The 21,766-nt window shown below is 39.0% G+C and overlaps 1 protein-coding gene across 1 annotated transcript in view; it reads right to left on the bottom strand.

Moving 5' to 3' along the window:
* Positions 1-17,256, bottom strand: part of BCAS3 (BCAS3 microtubule associated cell migration factor) — a 621,209-nt gene extending 603,953 nt beyond the window's left edge. Inside the window, exons 1-4 of the mRNA XM_034640661.1 lie at positions 17,172-17,256; positions 15,230-15,317; positions 12,634-12,688; positions 7,395-7,470 (exon numbers count right to left, since the gene is read on the bottom strand). Of these exons, the coding sequence (XP_034496552.1) occupies positions 7,395-7,470; positions 12,634-12,688; positions 15,230-15,317; positions 17,172-17,256 (304 nt within the window). The remainder of the gene's footprint in view (positions 1-7,394; positions 7,471-12,633; positions 12,689-15,229; positions 15,318-17,171) is intronic.
* Between the last annotated feature and the right edge of the window lie 4,510 nt (positions 17,257-21,766).

Below are 21,766 nucleotides of genomic sequence, written 5' to 3'. Positions count from 1 at the left end.
CCCCCAAACGCAACAAGTCTACTGACAATAGAGTACTGCAAAGCTTCGACTCTAGGGAAAATAGGATCTAGCCTCTTTTAACAAGCAGACCAAGACACACTTAGTTAAAACTCGCCATATAGTGGACAAGGTCCAAACATTCCCAACTGCAAGCAAGGAGAAACTCTGCAGAGAACTGACATGAGAGGAAGAGCAGCCAAACACAACAGGAGAGCACACCAGAAACACTTCCTGAAGCACCAGGCCCAGGAGAGTATTGGACCTCTTAATATAGCTATTACTCTCAGGAGCAGGAAACATAACACGCCTTCCTAACACAAAGAAGAGAAAGACCTAGACAAAATGCCAAGACAGAGGAATTCATTCCAAAAGAAAGAACAAGAAGAGATCACAGCCAGGGGTTTAATCAAAACAGATACAAGTAATATGCCTGAACCAGAATTTAAAACAGCAATCATAAGGATACTAGCCAGGCTTGAGAAAAGCACAGAAGACACCAGGGAGTCCTTTACCATAGAGATAAAAGACCTAAAAACTACACAGCCCAAATTAAAAAATGCTATAACCAAGATACAAAACTGACTGAATGTAATGACCACAAGGATAGAAAAAGCAAAGGAACTAATAAGTGATAAAGATGATATAAGTATGGAAAAAAATAAACTGAAAAGAAGAGGGAAAGAAAAATATTGGATCACGAATGCAGACTTAGGGAACTCAGCAACTCCCTAAAGCATAGTAACATTCATATCATAGAAGTCCCAGAAGAAGAGAGCGGAAAAGGGGTAGAAGGTTTATTTGTGCAAATTTTAGCCAAAAACTTCCCTAATCTGGAGAAGGAAACAGATTTCCAAATCCAGGAGGCACAGAGAATTCCCATCAAAATCTACAAAAAGGCCAACACCAAGACATAGCACAGTAAAATATGCAAAATAAAGAGATAAGGAAAGAATTCTGAAAGCAGCAAGGAAAAAGAAATCCTTAACCTACAAGGGCAGACACGTAAGGTTAGTAGCAGATCTCTCCACAGAAACTTGGCAGGCCAGAAGAGAGTGGCATGATATATTCAACATGCTGAATGGGAAAAATATGCACCCAAGAATACTTGATCCGGCACGGCTGTCATTCAGAATAGAGGGAGAGATAAAGAGTTTTCTGGACAAACAAAAGCTAAAGGAGCTCATGACTACTAAATTAGCCCTTCAGGAAATATTAAAGGGGCCTCTTTGAGTGGGAAAGAAAGAACAAAAGCAACAAAGACTAGAAAGGAACAAAGAAAATCTCCAGAAACACTGACTTTACAGGTAATACAATAGCACCAAAATTCATATCTATTAATAATTATTATTTTTTTTTAAGATTTTATTTATTTATTTGACAGAGATAGAGACAGCCAGCGAGAGAGGGAACACAAGCAGGGGGAGTGGGAGAGGAAGAAGCAGGCTCATAGCAGAGGAGCCTGATGTGGGGCTCGGACCCATAACGCCGGGATCACGCCCTGAGCCGAAGGCAGACGCTTAACCGCTGTGCCACCCAGGCGCCCCTATTAATAATTATTCTGAATGTAAATGGACTAAATGCTCCAATCAAAAGACACAGGCTATCAGGATGGATAAAAAAATAAGACTTACCTATACGCTGCCTCCAAGAGACTCATTTTAGACCTAAAGACACCTGCAGATTGAAAGCAAGGCGGAGGTGGGGTAGGGAGGGAGTTGTGGGGGCCTGCCTGGCTTAGTTGGTGAAACATGCAGCTCCTGATCTCGGGGTTGTGATTTCGAACCCCATGTTGGGTGAGGAGCCTACTTAGAAAAACAAAGTGAGGGAATGGAGAACCGTTTACCACGCTAATGGACATCAAAAGAAAGCCAGATTAGCCAAATTTATATCAAACAAACTAGATTTTAAACCAAAGAGTGTAACGAGAGATGAAGAAGGGCACTATACCATAATGAAGGGGTCTATCCAACAAGAAGACCTAACAGTTGTAAATACTTATGCCCCCCCAACTTGGGAGCAACCAAATACATAAATCAATTAATAACAAACATAAAGAAACTCCTTGATAATAATACAATAATAGGAGGGGAATTTAACACCCAAATTACAACAATGGACAGAGAGATCATCTAAGCAGAAAATCAACAAGGCAACAATGGCTTTGAATGGCACACTGGGCCGTATGGACTTAATAAATATATTTATAACATTTCATCCTAAAACAACAAAATACACACTCTTTTTGAGTGCATATGAAACATTCTCCAGAATAGAACACATAATGGGTCACAAACCACGCCTCAACAAGTACAAAAGAAGCTGAGGTCATACCATGCATATTTTCAGACCACAACACTATGAAACTTGAAGTCAACCACAAGTAAAAATGTGGAAAGATCACAAATACATGGAGGTTAAAGAACATCCTATTAAAGAATGAACGGGTTATCCAGGAAGTTAAAGAAGAAATTAAAAAAAAAAAATACACGGGAGCAAGTGAAAGTGAAAACATGAGAATCCAAAACCTTTGGGATGCAGCAAAAGCAGTCATAAGAGGGAAGTACATAGCAATACAGGCCTAATTCAAGAAGCAAGAAAAGTCTCAAATATAGAACCTAACCTTACACCTACAGGACCTAGAAAAGCAACAGCAAATAAAGCCTAAAGCCATCAAAAGAAGGGAAATAATACAGATTGGAAAAGAAATAAATGATATAGAAACAAACAAAAAACAGTACAACAGATCAATGAAACGAGGAGCTAGTTCTTTCAAAGAATTAATAAAACTGATAAACCCCTAGCCAAACTTATCAAAAAGAAAAGAGAAAGGACCCAGATCAATAAAATCATGAATGAAAGAGGAGCGATCACAACCAACACCACAGAAATACAAATAATTGTAACAGAATATTATGAAAAATTATATGCCAACAAATCAGGCAATCTGAAAGAAATGGATAAATTCCTAGAAACATATAAACTACCAAAACTGAAACAGGAAGAAATAGAAAATTTGAATAGAGCCATAACCAGCAAAGAAACTGAAACAGCAATCAAAAATCTCACAACAAACAAAAGTCCAGGGCCAGATGGCTTCCCAGGGGAATTCTACCGAACATTTAAAGAAGCGTTAATACCTATTCTTTTCAAACTGTTCAAAAAAATAGAAATAGAAGGAAAACTTCCAAACTCTTTCTACAAGGTCAGCATTACCTTGATCCCAAACCATTCCAAGACCCCACCAAAAAGGAGAATTACAGACCAATATCTCTGATGGACATGGATGCCAAAATTCTCACCAAGATACTAGCCAATAGGATCCAACTGTACATTAAAAGAATTATTCACCACAATCAAGTGGGATTTACTCCTGGACTGCATGGGTGGTTCAATATTTGCAAATCAACCAATGTGATACACCACATTAATGAAAGAAAGGATAAGAACCATATGATCCTCTCAGTAGATGCAGAAAAAGCATTTGACAAAATGCTGCATCCACTCTTGATGAAATCCATTCTTAACAAAGTAGGGATAGATAGAACATAATTCAACATCACAAAGGTCATATATAAAAGACCCAGAGCTAATATCATCCTCAATGGGGAAAAACTGAGACTTTTCCTCTATAGTCAGGAACAAGACAGGGATGTGTACTCTCACCACTGTTACTTGTCATACTACTGGAAGTCCTAGACTCAGCAATCAGACAACAAAAAGAAATAAAAGACATCTAAATTGGCAAGGAAGAAGTAAAATTTCTGATGGGACAGATGACATGATACCCTACACAGAAAACCCGAAAGACTCCACTAAAAAATTGCTAGAACTGATACACAAATTCAGCAAAGTTGCAGGATACAAAATCAACATACAGAAATTTGTTGCATTTCTTTTTCTTTAAAGATTTTATTTATTTATTTATTTGAGAGAGAGAGAGAATGAGCAGAGGGGCAGAGAGAGAGATAAAGGGAGAAGCAGACTCCCTTCCTAGCAGGAAGCCCAACACAGGACTCAATCCCAGGACCCTGGGATCATGACCAGAGCCGAAGGCAAACACTTAACCTACTGAGCCACCCAGGTGCATTTCTATACACCAATAACAAAGCAGCAGAAAGAGAAATCAAGGAATCAATCCTACTTACAATGGCACCAAAACCCATAGGATACCTAGGAATAAACCTAACCAAAGAGGTAAAAGATCTGTACTCTGAAAACCATAAAACACTTAAGAAAGACACTGAAGATGACACAAGGAAATGGAAAGACATTTCATGCTCATGGATTAGAAGAACAAATACTGTTTAAAAGTCTATACTATCCAAAGCAATCTACACATTAAAGGCAATCCCTATCAAAATACCAACAGTATTTTTCAGAGAGCTAGAATAATCCTAAAATTTGTATGGAACCAGAAAGAAAAGCTGGAGGCATCACAATTCCGGACTTCAAGGACTACTACTAAAGCTGTAGTCATCAAGGCAACATAGTACTGGCACAAAAACAGACATAGATCAATGGAACAGAATTGAAAACCGAGAAATGGACCCACACTATATGGTCAACTAACCTTTAACAAAGCAAAAAAGAAATATCCAATGGAAAAAACAGTCTCTTCAACAAATGGTGTTGGGAACACTGGAGAGCCACATGCAGAAGAATGAAACTGGACCATTTTCTTACACCATACACAAAAATGAACTCAAAATGGTTGAAAGACCTAAATGTGAAAAAGGAAATCATAAAAATCCTAGAGGAAAAAACAGTCAGTAACCTCTCTGATCTCGGCTGTAGCAACTTCTTACTAGACTTGTCTCCGGAAGCAAGGGAAACAAAAGCAAAAATGAACTATTGGGACTTCAAGATAAAAAGCTTCTGCACAGCAAAGGAAACAATCAACAAACTAAAAGGCAACCTACTGAATGGGAGAAGATATTTGCAAATGACATATCTGATAAAGGGCTAATGCCCAAAATCTGTAAAGAACTTATCAAACTCAACACCCAAAAAAACAAATAATCCAGTGAAGAAATGGGCAGAAGACATGAATAGACATTTTTTCCAAAGAAGACATCCAGATGGCCAACAGATACATGAAAAGATGTTCAGCAACACTCACCATTAGGGAAATACAGATCAAAACCACAATGAGATACTACCTCGCACCTGTCAGAATAGCTAAAATTAACAACACAGGAAACGACAGATGTTGGTGAGGATGTGGAGAAACGGGAACCTCTTACACTGTTGGTAGGAATGCAAACTGGTGCAGCCACTCTGCAAAATAGTATGAAGGTTCCTCAAAAAGTTAAAAATAGAACCACCCTACAACCGAACAATTGCACTACTAGGTATTTACCCAAAGGATACAAAAATACTGATCTGAAAGGGCACTTGCACCATGTTGTTTAAAGCAGCACTATCAACAACAGCCAAATTATGGAAAGAGCCCAAACATCCATCAACTGATGAATGGATAAAATGATGTGTTGTGTACACACATGCACACACGCGCGCGCACACACACACACACTCACAGGGACACTGGAGTATTATCCAGCCATCAAAAGGAATGAAATCTTGCCATTTGCAACAATGTGGATAGAGTTAGAGTGTATTATACTAAGTGAAATAAATCAGTCAGGGAAAAACAAATAAATACCATATGATTTCACTCATATGTGGAATTTGAAAAACAAAACATGAACAAAGGGGGAGGGGGAAAAGAGAGGGAGGCAAAGCATACGAGACTCTTTTTTTTTTAAAGGGATAATGACCTTCTTTTTTTTTTTTTTTAAAGATTTTATTTTATTTATTTGACAGAGATAGAGACAGCCAGCGTGAGAGGGAACACAAACAGGGGGAGTGGGAGAGGAAGAAGCAGGCTCATAGCGGAGGAGCCTGATGTGGGGCTCGAACCCATAATGCCAGGATCACGCCCTGAGCGGAAGGCAGACGCTTAATGACTGCACCACCCAGGCGCCCCGAGACTCTTAACTACAAAGAACAAACCAAGGGTTGATGGAGGGAAGTGGGCGGGAAAGGGCTAACTGGGTGATGGCTATTAAGGAGGGCACTTGTGACGAGCACTGGGTGTTATATGTAAGTGATGAATCACTAAATTCTACTCCTGAAACCAATATTACCCCATATGTCAACTAACTAGAACTTAAATAAAAACTTAAGAAGATGGAAAAAGGAAGAAAAATACACTGGTAAACAGGGCAATTTAACAGTCATAAAAAGAAAAAAAAATCAAACTATAAGCTTTCAAAGAGAAACACAGTAGGAAAAGTTTACATGTCATAAATAATCATCCATACAAATGAATATTTTATCTCCCACAAAAAGGGCCTCACAAGTTGTCATTGTTCGAATGAACTGCTAAAAAAGAATCCAGAATTCAAAAGAGGCCAATTAGCAGAAGTGCAACTTAGCCTCTCCCTCCTGGATAGTAACTTTAAAATAAATAAATACATATATATATTTAAATATATAGCATCACATTTTTAAACTCTTAGAGGAGATGAAGACTCAAGAGTATGCGATCAGTCAAAATCCAGCTAGGAAACGAAAACATCTCCATGTGTTCATAATTGGGAATTTAATGAAGACAAATGGTTACATGGATGATGGACTAGCTGAGAGACCAAAAAAGGAACTGTGAAGCTACCTATTGCATTAGCAGCAGCAGGAAGCCACGACTACCCCAGGCTAGAGAAACACAGGAGTGCAGGGTGCTGGGTCACCTGGCAGAAGCTGGACCACCAGTGGAGCTACCTAGAAGAAGCCTGAATCACAGAGGAAATGCAGCCACTAACAGAGAGAGCAGAGGGAAGAGTACTCTTCCCTTTCTTCCATCCTCTCATTCAATTTCTCACCAGTGCCTCCCAAACTCAGCAGAAGACAACAGACATGGTATCATGGGAAACAAACGAAGGACAGCCGCCTTACAAAATGGAGCAGGAAGGAGCAATGAAATGGAATGTAGGAATGTATCTGAGAACAAAAGGGCCAATCAGACATAAATTCTGTTCAGGGAAAATTAATTCTAAAATCTAAAATGTTCAACAGTAATGATAACTGTGCAGTTATAAATCCTATACATCTGATCAAACTTGATTTAATAATTTCTAAGAAATCATGTCCTAAAGGTTAAGGCTAGGCACTATATGTTACAGTTACTTTCAGACTTGCACAATACAATATCAGTTCTAATGAAGTTTCTACAGCGTGATTACATTACTTCTTAAATTAAAAATGAATTTATTTTGAAAACAAAAAAGTTACTGTAAGAGAAAGTAATCTGACTAAAGTAAGAGTTCTCGTTTTGGAATCAGGTCAATGTCAAACAAACACTTAATTTATATGTCCCAAAAAAGTTAAAACCATACCATTTAAATCTGCATTTTCAAATCTGACCCAGACTATTTTCTCCTTTTCTTCTGTTAGAGGTGTTCCACTGTAAGCCTGCAAAGTAAACAGAAATGTTTCAATAAAAATGTTTTACAGCTCTAGTATTACTGATGTTCAAGATGAAAAGGAACTTAAATAAAGCCAACCCTATCCCTCTCCAATTCCACCAATCCTACATCTCGGGAACCAACACATTGAGTAATATTTTTACTCCTAAAGAAAGTTCTCCAGGAGTCTGATAATCTTGGTTAAAGGAATTTAACCTATTAAAGAATTGCAGAAACCTAAAATACAATGATCATAGTCTAATAGGAAGCATCAGTATAATGCAAAGGCACTCAAAAAACTAAATCATCCCCTATATTAGCCAACAAACAAGAAGGCTTCAGAAATAAAAAACTACTACATGTAGCTATTTAGTCCCAGATGTTTACGATCAGGTAATTACACACTACCTAGAATTTTCAGAAGTATTACTTCCGGCTTGCCTTCAGTGCCAGGTGGAAGGCAAGGGCCACAGTTGGGGGTGAAAAAAAAAAAGTACAGTATTACTTTTTCAGTATACCAAAAGCACATAAAAACTATCATCCTGGGGCGCCTGGGTGGCACAGCGGTTAAGTGTCTGCCTTCGGCTCAGGGCGTGATCCCGGCGTTGTGGGATCGAGCCCCACATCAGGCTCCTCTGCTATGAGCCTGCTTCTTCCTCTCCCAGTCCCCTGCTTGTGTTCCCTCTCTCGCTGGCTGTCTCTATCTCTGTCGAATAAATAAATAAAATCTTAAAAAATAAATAAATAAATAAATAAATAAAAATTAAAAAAAATAAAAGAATTACTTCAATAGATTTACCACACAACAGAAATTATCTTACAAATCCTTACAATTTCATTGTCTTTAAAAAAAAAAAAAAGTGAGCTGTGTATAGAGCAGTCAATTCCTTTGCAGAAGAGGAAAGCCTACCCTAGAGCCAACTAATTCGTCAACTTTATCTTCGACCACCTCATCCTCACTTCCTTCCTCTTCTTTGGGCTCACTCTTTACATCCTTGAAAACTTTTTTTAAAAAATAAACTTTAGGAGGGCGCCTGGGTGGCTCAGTCAGTTAAGCGTCTGCCTTTGGCTCAGGTCATGATCTCAGTGTCCCCGCTTCCTGCTCATTGGGGAGTCTGCTTCTCCCTCTCCCTCTGCCCCACCCCCCTGCTCGTGCTCTTACCCTCCCTCTCTCTCAAATAAATAAATAAAATCTTTTTAAAAAATAAATAAATAAACAGACTTTAGGGGCACCTGGATGGCTCAGTCAGTTAAGCCTCTGCCTTCAGCTCATGTCATACTCTCAGGGTCCTGGGATGGAGCCCTGCCTCAGGCTCCCTGCTCAATGGGAAGTATGCTTCTCCCTCTGCCCCTTCCCCCTCCATTCCCTCCATCCCCCCACTTGTGTGCAGGCTCTCACTCGAGATTTCTCTCTCTCTCTCAAAGAAATAAAATCTTTTTAAAAATAAATAAAAAATAAACTTTATAGTTTGGAATAATTTTAGATTATTAAATGTAGTACAGATTTCTCATATACCCCTCAGCCAGTGTCCCCTAATGTTACCTATCTAACCAAATCTGACCTTGCCATGGTACACTTGTCAAAACTATGACACTGACACTGAAGCATTACTATTAATTAAGCCTCAGACTTTATTTGGATTTCATCAGTTTTTCCACTAATGTCCTTTCTCTGTTCCAGCATCCAATCTAGAATGGCACAGTGCATTTAAGACTTCTTTTTTTCCCCCATATCACGCTCTCCTTTAATCTGTAAAGCAGTAACATTTTTCAAAATTTCCTTCAGTATAGCAGATTATAAGGCTGCTAATCACCTGCAGCATCATTCAACATTCTCCCAATTCCCTTGCAACATCTGCAGGATGCTCTCCTTTGATTTCTGAGTGATATGCCAAGCAAAACAAAGTTGAACAAGGGCTTTCACCATACTCTGATTCTTGAACTTCTTTTCTTTCCCCTTCGGGGGAAAATAAGACTTTCAAAACACGCCTCGAATGCTTTTGCTATGTCTTCAAGTTTTTCTCTCCTTAGCAGACATGGTGTTCTCTACTAAGCCTTCTTGAGAAAATTCCATGAGGCTGACTGAGGCATCTGAGTGCTGCCTGTGTGCCTTCCTGAAGGTTTGCACAGAGAAGGCACGTGTGGGTATTTTATTCTCAGTGAGGCACATACTCACCCAGCGCCCATCCAGCTGCCACTTGGTATCTTAATAGAGGTCAGTGTACTACTACACCAAAGGTTTCCCCCACCTTCCAGCACCGATTATTAGCCCTCCTTCTCCTACCAAGATCCAACTACTTTAGCCCTCTCACTCAGAATCAAAACTTTCACCCCATTATTGACAGGATTTATTTATTTCTCCTTTTATTCCTTACCAGGTTTCTAACACATACACACATTCGTAAGCATAGAGTTAGTGTTGAGCTTTATTTTCTTATTGTTGAACTTTAAAAGACGCAGTTACAATCACTGTTGATATGTTGCATTTATATGTTATATGTGTGTATGTATATATATATAATGTCCAGAAAATAACCTCCCTTGTGTCAAAAAGTATAATTTCTAGTTACAGCAATTAATTCTGTAAGGGTCACATACCATAATTTGCTTGACTGCTATTGACATTTGGGCTGGTTACAATTTTTTACACTGAAAATGCAGAAATTTCACACACATACACTGAAATGAAAAGTTCTGAGCTGTACCTTTCTTCTTTGCTGAATTATTTTTTAATAGATTTTCCTAAGTAAAATTATTAGATCAAAAAGCACAGCTAAAGGCATCTATAGCCATCAGTATCCTCTGTTAAACACAATGGGAATTCACTCTATCTGGAAGAGCTAAAGAAGCACACACCAGTCTAACAACACATTCTCTCCCTTTTGTGGGTATTTAGAAACCCAGAGGATAATTTCTAGGCTCCAGGAATTTGACGATTTCCAGAATAAGCATTAGAACATCACATCAGCAAAAAATAGAATTTTCCAAATGGCTGACTGCAAAGTACCACTGGAGGATTCTGGATTAAAGGTGGAAAGAAAGGGGCCATAGGTCACCAAATCTGGCCCACCAACTGTGTTTATAAATAAAGTTTTATTTTATTTTAATACAGCCATGCCTTTTCCTTTACATAAAAAGCAGTGCCAAATAGTTGCAACAGATCTTATAAGAACTGCAATGCTTATCTTCACAGGTTTGCTAACTGCTGCACAAGACCATGAAGCCTTAAGCAAAGGCACCAAATATCCCTTCGACTTCACACAGTGCCCGACCCAGAGTGGGTGCTCAAGTAAATGTCTGCTGCCTGAATTTTTGCTTTCTTTCCAGAGTAAACAGAATAATGACCTACAGAGCACAAATTTCTTGAGTGAATATTCTAATTCTTAGATCCATAACTACAACTTTATTTCCATAGCTGTTCCTCTGATCCAATCTTCATAATCAATGGCATACATTATCCCCTCCCTAATGTATAATGCTCTAACGACTAAATTAATCTTCTACCTTCCAGCATTTTTACCCCATCAATTTTAACAGCCCCCTATTTTCAATTTATTAGTCAATCTGGTACTCTTGTTTCTCTAGCAAACTCCCTAACTATTCCCTCAAAGCCTCTGACCACAGCCTCTCTCCTCCAGCCAATAAAAACTGCTTGCTACGCACGGTTTGCACTAACACAAAAGCTGCCTTTGTAAAAATGTGATAAAGAGGCGCTCTAGGGGCAGGCAGATTACAAAAATTTTTAAATGCCCCTTCCTTGGAACCAGCCTCATGCCAGGGCTCAGGGCTTGAGAGAAAGGGCAGTGTGAAGAGACCAGGTTGGATTTCAGCCGCAGGCTGCTCTCAAGAATCGCCACTCCGTGCAGAGTCCAAGATGCTCGACAGCCACAGCAGCTCTGCTGCCTGCCATACCCAGCTAGCCAGTTCCCTCCAACACCCCATACCCAACCTTTCCCTTCATTTCAATTGCTATTTCCAATGTCCTTTGGAACTTGACTCTTTCACTCTTCCTCTGCTATGCATTCCCTTAGCAATTACATTTTCAGTCTGTACTATCATGTATAACACTTACTGAAACGCTGCTATAAGCTCTGCTTGCTTCAGCAATTTGACTTCCCTTAGTAACCAAGTTCCTCAAAAAAGGAAAGCATTTATTATTCCTTACATGCCCCACAGACCTTTTCACTGTGACCTATTTCCATTAAAGTTATCTGAACATGATAACAGAGTACCAGCATTCCCTGATACTTTCCCTTACTTGATAAATACAACTTATGTAATAGAACTGAAATCTGGATTTTAGACTTTTCTAGGATGCTGTCATAAAGCTGGGACACTGGACCTATGAATTCCCTTTTTGAACAGCGTGGTTACAGATAGCCTGGTAGTCAGGAAACACTGACACCACCACAAGGGGAAAATACCTTTCCCTTCAGTCGTTCCACTGGACAGAGAGCTTCCCACAGCCACTGTTTCACAAGAATCACTGGAGGTTCTCACTACAGACACAAGTTACTGGATGCCACCTCAATTCCACCAAGTCAAACTCTCTGGGACGGGGCTTGGAAATTATTATTTTTAAAACATGTGTCAAGAGATGCTTATGTTAAATCTGGGCAACAGTGCACTAGATATGATCCCAGGAGGGTTGCTCTCGTTCTTTATTCTTATATTTACATAGAGAGAACTCTGTTAGAAGTTAGAGTAACAAGGCATACCCTACTTGGCATAAAAATACTGCTCACCATGAAAGACATGTAGACTTGTGCTCAGCATAGTATTTAGCTAATAAAATATCTAGTTAATGACATGCAAAGTATATACTTTGTTTTGATCACTTCAGAGAGGCAACATTTAACCAGGACAAGAGAAAGATTCTGGAAATAGGACCCAACTAGAGAGTCCCAAGTCCCATCTCTCAACTAACATCTCACTTTGATTCCTCTTAGGAGGGCAAGTCTTGAGGAATAATAATTGTGCCACTATCAGCCCAAAACTAAGGCACATGTAATACTAACAAGTATAGTTCGATCCTACCAATGCTCAGGATGCTAAAACATCAGAAGTTTTTCTGAAGTTGATGATACTAGTGTCAAGTTTAGGAGAAAGAACATTTCCGAACTTTCCTGGCCAATGGTAAAACCTACTATTTCTGAAACAACACACTTACCTGCGGAACAACATCCTGTAGAAAAGTCACAACACTTTCCATGTAGGACTGCTCCCTGAAAAAGGGTGAAATGCATAAAATTTATCCTGACAGCTTAAAACAAAACATGTTAAAGCTCTTTCTACAAGCCTTAAGAAAGTTACTCCTAATATTAAAAAAAAGAAAAAAGACTAACACTCATCAACTGATAATTCTGCTATCTTGCTTTCTAGTTTCTTTGTATATGTTATTAAATGAAATGCAAATGAGATATTAATCTTTGTACACATTATCTCTTCTTAAAAGTCATGCTCTCTTTATTTGACATAGATATCCTAACTTGTATTTGAAGGAGTGATGACACAAGGCTAAGGCAGGACCTTCCTCTTGAATCAAAGCAAAAGAATTCCCCAGTCGGAGCAACAAAAACTCAGGCTGATGACTCAGTACTTAGTGACCTTCTCTTTAAATTGGTAATGTACCTAGTCCCTCACCTGTATATAGCAAAATCAATCTGCATTTTGCTGCAGGCGCAGGCATTAGGCGATATTAAGAAGTCCTCACAGAATGTTTGTCACAGAAAAGATATGGGAAAATATTAAAATGCATGAAAGTGAAGAAAAATGATACTGTTAAGGTCACTAAGATATTTTAAATGGGAAGTATATGGATATCAGCAAGTGGGAAAAAAAATTCTTCAAAATACCAAATCAAATTCATTTCATTTCATGTGAAAAATTACATTTGAAGAAACTCGTATGAGTTATCCTAAATCCTATAAAAAAGCAATATGCCTTAGATAGCTACAAAAACTGATTAGGCTGAAAAAAAAAACAAAAAACACACACACAACAATTTGATTAGGCCTGCCTCTCCCACCTCATTTTTCTGCCACTCCCCTTACTCTGCTTCCATCATCTGCAACTTCCATTCCTAGAATACACCAAGCTCTTTGCGTCAAGACTTTACACCAGCTTTTTTTCTGCCTGGATTCCTACCCATACTCTTCCATCCCTTTCATTTCTCCAGGTTAAGTGTCACCTCCTTAGAGAGGCCTTTCCTGACAGCCTGAAGTCAGACTCCCCACTATCATTCTCTATCATAGCACACTGCATACTGATCAAAGCCTGTAATCGTTTTACTTATTTACTGTTTCCCCCACTAGAATGTAAACTCTACTACAGAAAGGACTCCAACTCTCATATTTACCTTCTATCTCCAGAATCTACAAGCCAGTACTTCAGGCATGAAGCAGATGCTCAAGCATTATTTGTTAAAAGAATACAAATAAATAAAAGATTTTTTAATAACACTAAAATTATGTATTGAATAACAAAAAGCAATATAAGTTGAATACTATATGGTGAGGCAACACAGAATACTGCCTAAGTGCACAGACTCTGGGGACGAACAGCCTGGGTTTGATCCAGGTTCCCCTTCTGGGCTATTTCCAAGGACAATTTACCTAATTTCTCCCTGCTTTGGTTTTCTCAACTGTAAAATGAAGACTGAAAGAGTACCTAATTCATAGCTAATAACATGCTTAATTTGTTGCCATGGTCCATAGTTAGCAAAGAAATACGGCCCAAGGAAATGCAGGAGGAAAAAAAAAGGAAGTATTATATAGCAAAATACTATATTATACATATATTTTTCTTAGTCTGAGAGGGCAATCTTTATGTAACATGCTAAACTGCCCAAGGGAATAATATAAAATGCTACAATTCCCTTATGAACATTTTAAAAGGTAGAAAACAAGTTTCACCTCCTTATCCAGATACTGAAGAATCTTCACTGTCCACCCTAACCTACTTTATATAGGTCAACTTCCCTATATTTCATTTATGAACATAGCTTGCCTTATCCACATCGGCTCACCCTATTTCCTTTGTCAAAAATGTACTTTTGATTCTAATTGTCCAAACTACTCAGCCTTTAAAGTACATTATGTTAGCTTCTTAATAAAACCCTTTAGGATCTAAAATACTAGAATATCCCCACTAAATACTCCCACTAAAATATTCCCTCACAATTCTCATGGTTTGCTGGCACCTTTTTTATTGATTACAGTGATTTCAAGTACACATAACTTAAAACCACATTAGATCATAAACTCCTATTAAGTATAAATAGGCTTTGGCAAATTAAAATACAGTACTTTTTATGACACTGACTTAGAAACCTTCTGACTGAAACCTAGATAAGAGATATATTTTACATCAGGATCTGGTCAACATATACATACATATGAACAGTGTGTGTCACAAAAGAATATTCCCAACTATATTTTCTGTAATATGTTATTTCATTTTTTAAATAATGGTCCTGATCCACTGAATTGATCTAATGAGCCACCAATTTTTGAACCTGGAGTTTGAAAAAACATTACGCCTCAGGATTTAGCACAGTGCTTTTGATGTACCCTATAAATATGAATACATTAACTTGATCCTCCAATTATTCCTTTTATTTGGTGTTGGCAATATTTATCATCCTGTGAAGCCAAAATTAAACAGATATTACAAAAGTAGTCAATGTTCAGAAAGGAAACCTGAATGTTAGTCACTATTCTGAGCAAATTTCCTTTAACTTTTAGGATTATCTGAAATTTGCTTACGTAACAGCCTGGGGGCGAACCACAACTCCACCAGTACAACGACTGGGTCTTCTGGGAGAATCTGTAGCCATAGCTTCATTCCTTAAACCTGTTTCCAGCACAAAGAGATAGAAAAAAAATGGATCATTATTGTTGTGAGTCGGGGTAAGGGTTTATGGTTGCTCACTAGAGATCCCTATGGAAAATGCCTAAAATGTAGGAAACCTTCCCAGCAATTCCCTTTACATGAGAAATGAGGGAGATTAGGGGAGGAAGTAGATAAAGAAGTTTTCTAATTATCATGAAATTTTTTTATTTGGACTAGGCCTCAGAACCACAGAACTAGTTAAAACTCTTTCGGCCCTCTGATCTACTGTTAACATAAGCTAGAAAGGTAAGGGATGGAGAGCCCAGCACAAGATCTCTTAATAAAAACAAATGTGCTATCTCTGTGGGCCAAAATTAAAGAATGTACTAAAATCCTGAAATAGTGAAAAAACACATGGCACAGTATTTCGAGACCTAATGGTACAGTGAAATAATTAATACCTTCCAACTAAGACTGTTGGGAAACTATGAGCAAGACTGCATACTGTAACCATGTATAGTGATAGATGTTAACTAGTCTTATTGTGATCATTTCACAATATGTACAAATATCAAAACATTATGTAGTACACCTAAACTAATATAATGTTCTATGTCAATTATAGCTACCAAAAAAAAAGGACTGCATGGTCATAATCTAACAAGAGTTTTTAAATCGTATTTGTCAACCCCCTGCTATTGTAACCTAAACACCATAGCCTAAATAAGTAATAAAAACTTATATGGCATTAGAAGCCTTATCCTTTTCTGTCACATCACTGAATCCTGATCCTTGAATGTCCAATTAGCATCTGAATCACTTGGGAGGTTTTAAGAGCATGGAGTGTACTTGGTTAAGGTTAAAAGAGGACTGACAGCAATATTAACGATCTCTTTCAGGGCTCAGGAAAGTCCACAGCCTGGAACTGATCTTGAAAGCCCCTTAAAATCATCACTTCTAAGTAGGGAGTATTCTATCACCTTATTTGAAAATTCCCATACTGATGAGTCTCATCTGCTACTACAAAAACACCCATTGCCCCACCTAGCCCAGGTACCCTTCCTCAGTAGGTATCTTCACCACCAGCCCCTCAGCCCTCTCATTTCCATTCCACCCTTTATTTCCCGAAACACAGTCTCCCAAGAAATGTCCTTTAAGGGCCCTGTCTCCCAAGGACGACCCTCGCCAGCCCCTCAGGCCCCACTCTCCTGAAAGACACTAACACAGCTCTACCCACTAAACCGCCAACGCGGAGCCACCGCTGCCCCCGGCCGCCCTCTAGCCCCTTGCCCTTTCTCCCCTCCCCCTCCAATCTCGCTAGCTCTCCCTCGTCGAATCCCTGCTAGCCAAGCCCTCTCCCCTCACGCTGCTTGCCCCTCGTCCTCTCCCAGCCTCCCCAAAGCCACAGCCCCACCAGCCCTCTCACCGGCCGCCCCGCCGGTGAACGCTGTTCTCCAGCTCAAGGCTCACTGTTTGGAGTCTCCCTTTGTGATTGACGGCTACCACTTCCTACCACGCCTCAGCGGAACTACTTTTCTAGCCAATCCCAGAAGGAAATTCGATAAGGCCGGGCACCGCCCTTGGAGGTCAGCTTCGCCAACCAGCAAGTAGGAAAGAGGCGGACCCGCCTCCTGAATTTATCCAATCCGCTGGGGCTCCAGGGAAAACAAAACAGTATGTAAGTTAGGGCGAAGCCGAGGGGTCAGGTTCGGTTGCGAACGCAGGCAGGTAGAGAGAGTTACGAACACATCTGTTTTTCTTTGCAGACAGTACACCTACGTGGCTTTGTCAAAAAGAATCATGCCGCAGACTCCTTTGCACTTCAGCTGAGCGTCGCGGGCTGGGAGTCGGAGGTCGGGAGACCGGTCTGTTTACATCGAATTCTCGCGAAAGCTGGTTCGAAGCTCAAAGCACGTGGACATGGCAGCTGCCAATCACTTTCTGCTGGCCACTCACCCATCCCGAACCCGCCTTCTGCCCCGCCCTTTTCGATGTGTTTATCTTCCGGGAGCTTCGGCTGGCTTGTGTGGTGGGCTGCCCTAGAGCTCGGGAGGTATTGATCTAAATGAGGGGCGCGGCCAGTGATTGTGTCAATTTGAGCGAGGTTTGTGGAGCCCGCCTGACTCCTTCCTTACCTGTTTCCATCTCTCCTGTGGAAGAGATGGCGATTTCGCTCTTGTTTTGGAGTCAGTTACATTCCTTTTATAAACATGGTAACATTTATTGATTTATTGAACAAACGCTCAGCACAGTCTTAAGCACTTCATAAGTATTATCAAAAGTAATACGGCAGTCCCATGAGGATATAGCTTATTAATAGGCATGAGGTTGTAACAAACTGACAGCAGTAAAAATTTTAAGGAGGTTTTAAGCACAATGGAGGATGGAAAAGATTAGTAGAGAAACTATCTCAACGGATATATGCAGTATAATCGGGTGCTAGAGAAATAGATGATAGAAACAGATACAGATATAGCTGTAGATATAGCCAAGAAACCACGGATTTGCTCTTGACGCTCAATCGGTGCCAACAAATAGCACACCCAGACTGCTTTTTATCAGGCTAATGTTTGAACATTGGCTAATAGAAGATTCTGAACATTTATCTTCCACCACACACACAAATTCCGAGAACCATCGGCCTTTTAAGATTTGCTTCCTACATTAAACCCACTAACTGAAGAATCTTTCCAACATTCTAAATTCCTTCTGCTCTTATTGCTTGCTATTACTCTTACTTCTTTATTGTATTTGAAATCTTTTGGAGTTTCTCTTGTGCGTATCTCATTTTACCCAACTAGAAAGTTAAATTCTTCCTAGGCATTAGAAGAATAAAGTTTTCACATTGTTGAATACCTTTTAACACTTAGCCCTGAACACAACAGGTGTTTCAAAATTCAGACTTATTTTAATTAAGTAATTACTGTTTTCATGTTGTCCAGACCCAGAGCAGGAATAAAGAGGAAATCCAGAGGAAACCAATAGGTAATAATCACAAATGGGATCACCAGCATTTGTATAAGGTTATTCAGTTTATATAGCTGTTTCATATGCATTGTTAAACTTCATAGCTCTTTGACTATTCCTCTATAAAGTTATGGGAAAAAAACAAAAAATCATAAAGAATACCCTTGTACACAAGTTCATTCATTCGTTCATTCATTCATTCAGCAAATATTTGAATACCTGTTAAGTGCCAGACATGTTCTAAGCTCCAGAGGTACGGCAATAAAAAAATCAATGTGCTTTCCTCAGCCAGAGAATTTACATTCTGATGGGAAGACAGAAATAAACAGAGAAATTCAAGAAGTGTAAAATGCTATGGAAAAAATATATAATAAGCCAGATAAATAGATGACTTAATTTAGGCAGTGTCATCAGGGAAGGCCTCTCAGGATATGACATTTGAACAAAATATGTGAGAAACTACTCTGAGAGAAAAGTAGTCCAGACAAAAGGAACAAGTACGAAGGCCCTAAAGAAGGAATGAATCTTGATGAGGAATGAGAAAACAGTATGGTTTAAGCAAAGTGAAATAAGTAGAAAGTGATAGCAAACTAGATAGGAGAGGTAAGCAGTGGCCAGATGGACTACGGTCTTATATAGAATTTTAAGCAGTTTCAATTTTAATCTAGGGTGGGAATCTTTTGGAGGACTTTCAACCAGAAAGTATCATGACCAGGGATGCCTGGTGGCTCAGTTGGCTAAGTGTCTGCTTTGGCTCATCCTGGTCCCAGGGTCCTGGGTTCAAGCCTCACTCCTTGCTCAGTGAGGAGCCTGCTTTTCCCTCTGGCTGCTGCTCCCCCTGCTTGTGCTCGCTCTCTCGTGGTCTCTGACAAATGAAGAAATGGAGTCTTTAAAAAAAAGTATCATGACCATATTTACATTTCTAATAGACCATTCTAGCTACTGTACAGAGAATAAACTGTTGATCAGGGAGGGAACAAGAGTGGAAGCAGTGGGGCAAGTAGAGAAGCTATTTCAGTAGACCAGGTGGGAGATGCTGGTCTAGAACTGGGCGTAGAAGTGAAGCAGTAAAGGTGAAAAGTAGCCAACTTCAAAATATTTTGGAAGAGAAAATGGAAAGATCTTGATATTGGGTTGGTTGTGGGATAGAGGAAAAAAGAGAATCAAGGATGATGTCCGTGTTTGGGGCTGGAACAACTAAGTGATGACATTTATGGGTAAGATGAACACTGGTGAAGTTATACATTCGGGGGGAGTGAACTTCTGTGCTTTGGTTTTATCCTTTATAAATTGTGAAAAAGACTATTATGAGCTTCATAGGATTTTTATGAGTAAATAAATTTTAAATTCGTAGAACCAGTTAGAAATTTTTCCAAATTAACTAGTTCTAATTATGAATTAACCAACTACGTCTACTCCTTTTTTTTTTTTTCACCACGAAAATGGTGTGAGATTCTCTCATGAGACTTCAAACAGAGGGAAAACAAAATTTGTGGAGATCATTTTTTGAGTGGAAGTAACTTAAGGGTACTTAGTACATATTGCCAGCTTATAGTCATTTCAGAGCATTGGGATGTGGGGAAACTTTTCAACAATCTGTTCTTGTGGCTGAGCAATACGCTAGGAAACTGATTTTCAGTGTAAAAAAGTGACTTCGAGCCAGAATTCTGTCTTCTTCCAGTTGCTACAATGGCCCATTATAATAAATCATAAATGACTAAAATTGCCTCTCTCATGGCTCTGTGAATCAAAACCAAAATCTCCAGAAAATCATCAAGGAGTTATCCATATGAAAACCAGTTTCAAGATCGGTTTATACTTTATTGTGCGTTTTCATTTCCATTGGATTAAGTTTCCTTTTCACTTCAAGCAAGCCATTGCCTCACTTACCCTCGCCACCAAAAACACCTGAACAATAATCACATGATTTAAGCAGTGATGAAATAATCTGATTTCACATAGAGCTATGATAAACATTAATATTTTAGTTTTTAGTCAAGTGAAAGGAAAAAAACCCAAAGAGGTTTAAGAAAATAACCATCATCAAACAAGTTCCTCAATTGCATCACTCTGATTGGGGATTTTGATAACAAGGGAGACTATAAACATTTTATATAAATGATAGGAAACTAGGTAGGAAAGGGCATATGTGGAATATCTGTATCTTCTGTTCAATTTTGCCATGGACCTAAAACTGCTCTAAAAAATAGTCTATTTTTAAAAATCACATTTCTCTAAAATCCTCCAATTGGGAGGTAAAACTATGCTAATTACTCTCTATATACACTTTCTTTGGTGCATTTTTAGGTTGAAACTTTTGAACCCTACCTTTTGTAGTAATCTCCTAAAAAGCAGAATTCCAAGCTTTGTAGAATAGCAAAACCAACAAGGGTCATGTTACCTCATACCTATCTAATTACAGTAGTACCTGCCATTTGTCTGTCCTGAATGTTACGACATTACTGTGGCTTCTAAAACAGCATTTCCCCACATTTCTATTCAAAGTTCTAAGTGTTTGTTTATTATGTTGGGCCCCTTCAACCTTCACCCAGCTCATTCTCAGGCCCAGCAAACTTTCTGAAGATAGGGTGATTGCTTGCCTTTCATTCTCTTGAAACTAACTAGTATCTATAAAGTAGCCATGTAATTTATCACCCTAACCAGAGGCTCTATTAACAATTATATACATGCTCCCCCCAAAAAAGTAAAGTAGGACTGTCCCAGGCAAATCATGAAGTATGACTTCCCTTTATCTCTGACACATTAGTACTACTTTGTAACTTTTCTTGTCCATTAATGTATGACTCTATTGTCTATTTAGCTAACATGTAAGCTCTTTAGCAGAAGGGATTATTTGTTTCATTTCTATTCTCCATAAAGCTCTATTCATTAATAGGAAAATTACATGTCAGAACCCCAACAATTTATCCTACAGTCTGGAGCTTGTATTTATAATTAAAAGTACCAAAAAGTAAAACTATTGACAAAGACCAAAAATTAGCTTCATCAGCTGTTTTAATGATGCCCGGGTCATAGTTTACCTTCCCCATATATGCCTAACCCTAGATAAAAATTGCTTTAAAATCTGAGAAAACTGAATCTGTATTAACAGTTTTGAGAAGCTAACCATTTAATAAAAATAATATTAGATAACATTTATTTAGCTCTGTATGCCAGTCATTGTGGTATTACTATCTATATTTTATAGATGAGGACCAAGACACAAAGATGTTAAGCCATTTAGCTCCAAGTGTAGGCATAGCGGTGAAAGTGCGTGGTTCCTAAAGCCGCAGCTTTCTCCCCAGAGAGCTGAAAAGGGGAGCCCCAGAGAAGGGGAAGGTACCCTGGAGACTGGAGGGAGGGAGGAGCTCAGGAGAGTGACCTCACAGAGTACAAGAGCAGGGATCAGATCCTTATTAGCATATCAAAGACTTTGAGAACTTTGAAAGAACCAGGAAAATCTAACTCACATGGAAAAAGCAATCAACAGAGGCTCAAATAGA

Source organism: Ailuropoda melanoleuca, chromosome 13, assembly GCF_002007445.2.
Source record: "Ailuropoda melanoleuca isolate Jingjing chromosome 13, ASM200744v2, whole genome shotgun sequence".
Taxonomy (NCBI): domain Eukaryota; kingdom Metazoa; phylum Chordata; class Mammalia; order Carnivora; family Ursidae; genus Ailuropoda; species Ailuropoda melanoleuca.
The sequence above is the reverse complement of the archived record's forward strand: the minus strand, read 5'-3'. Positions and strand labels throughout refer to the sequence as shown.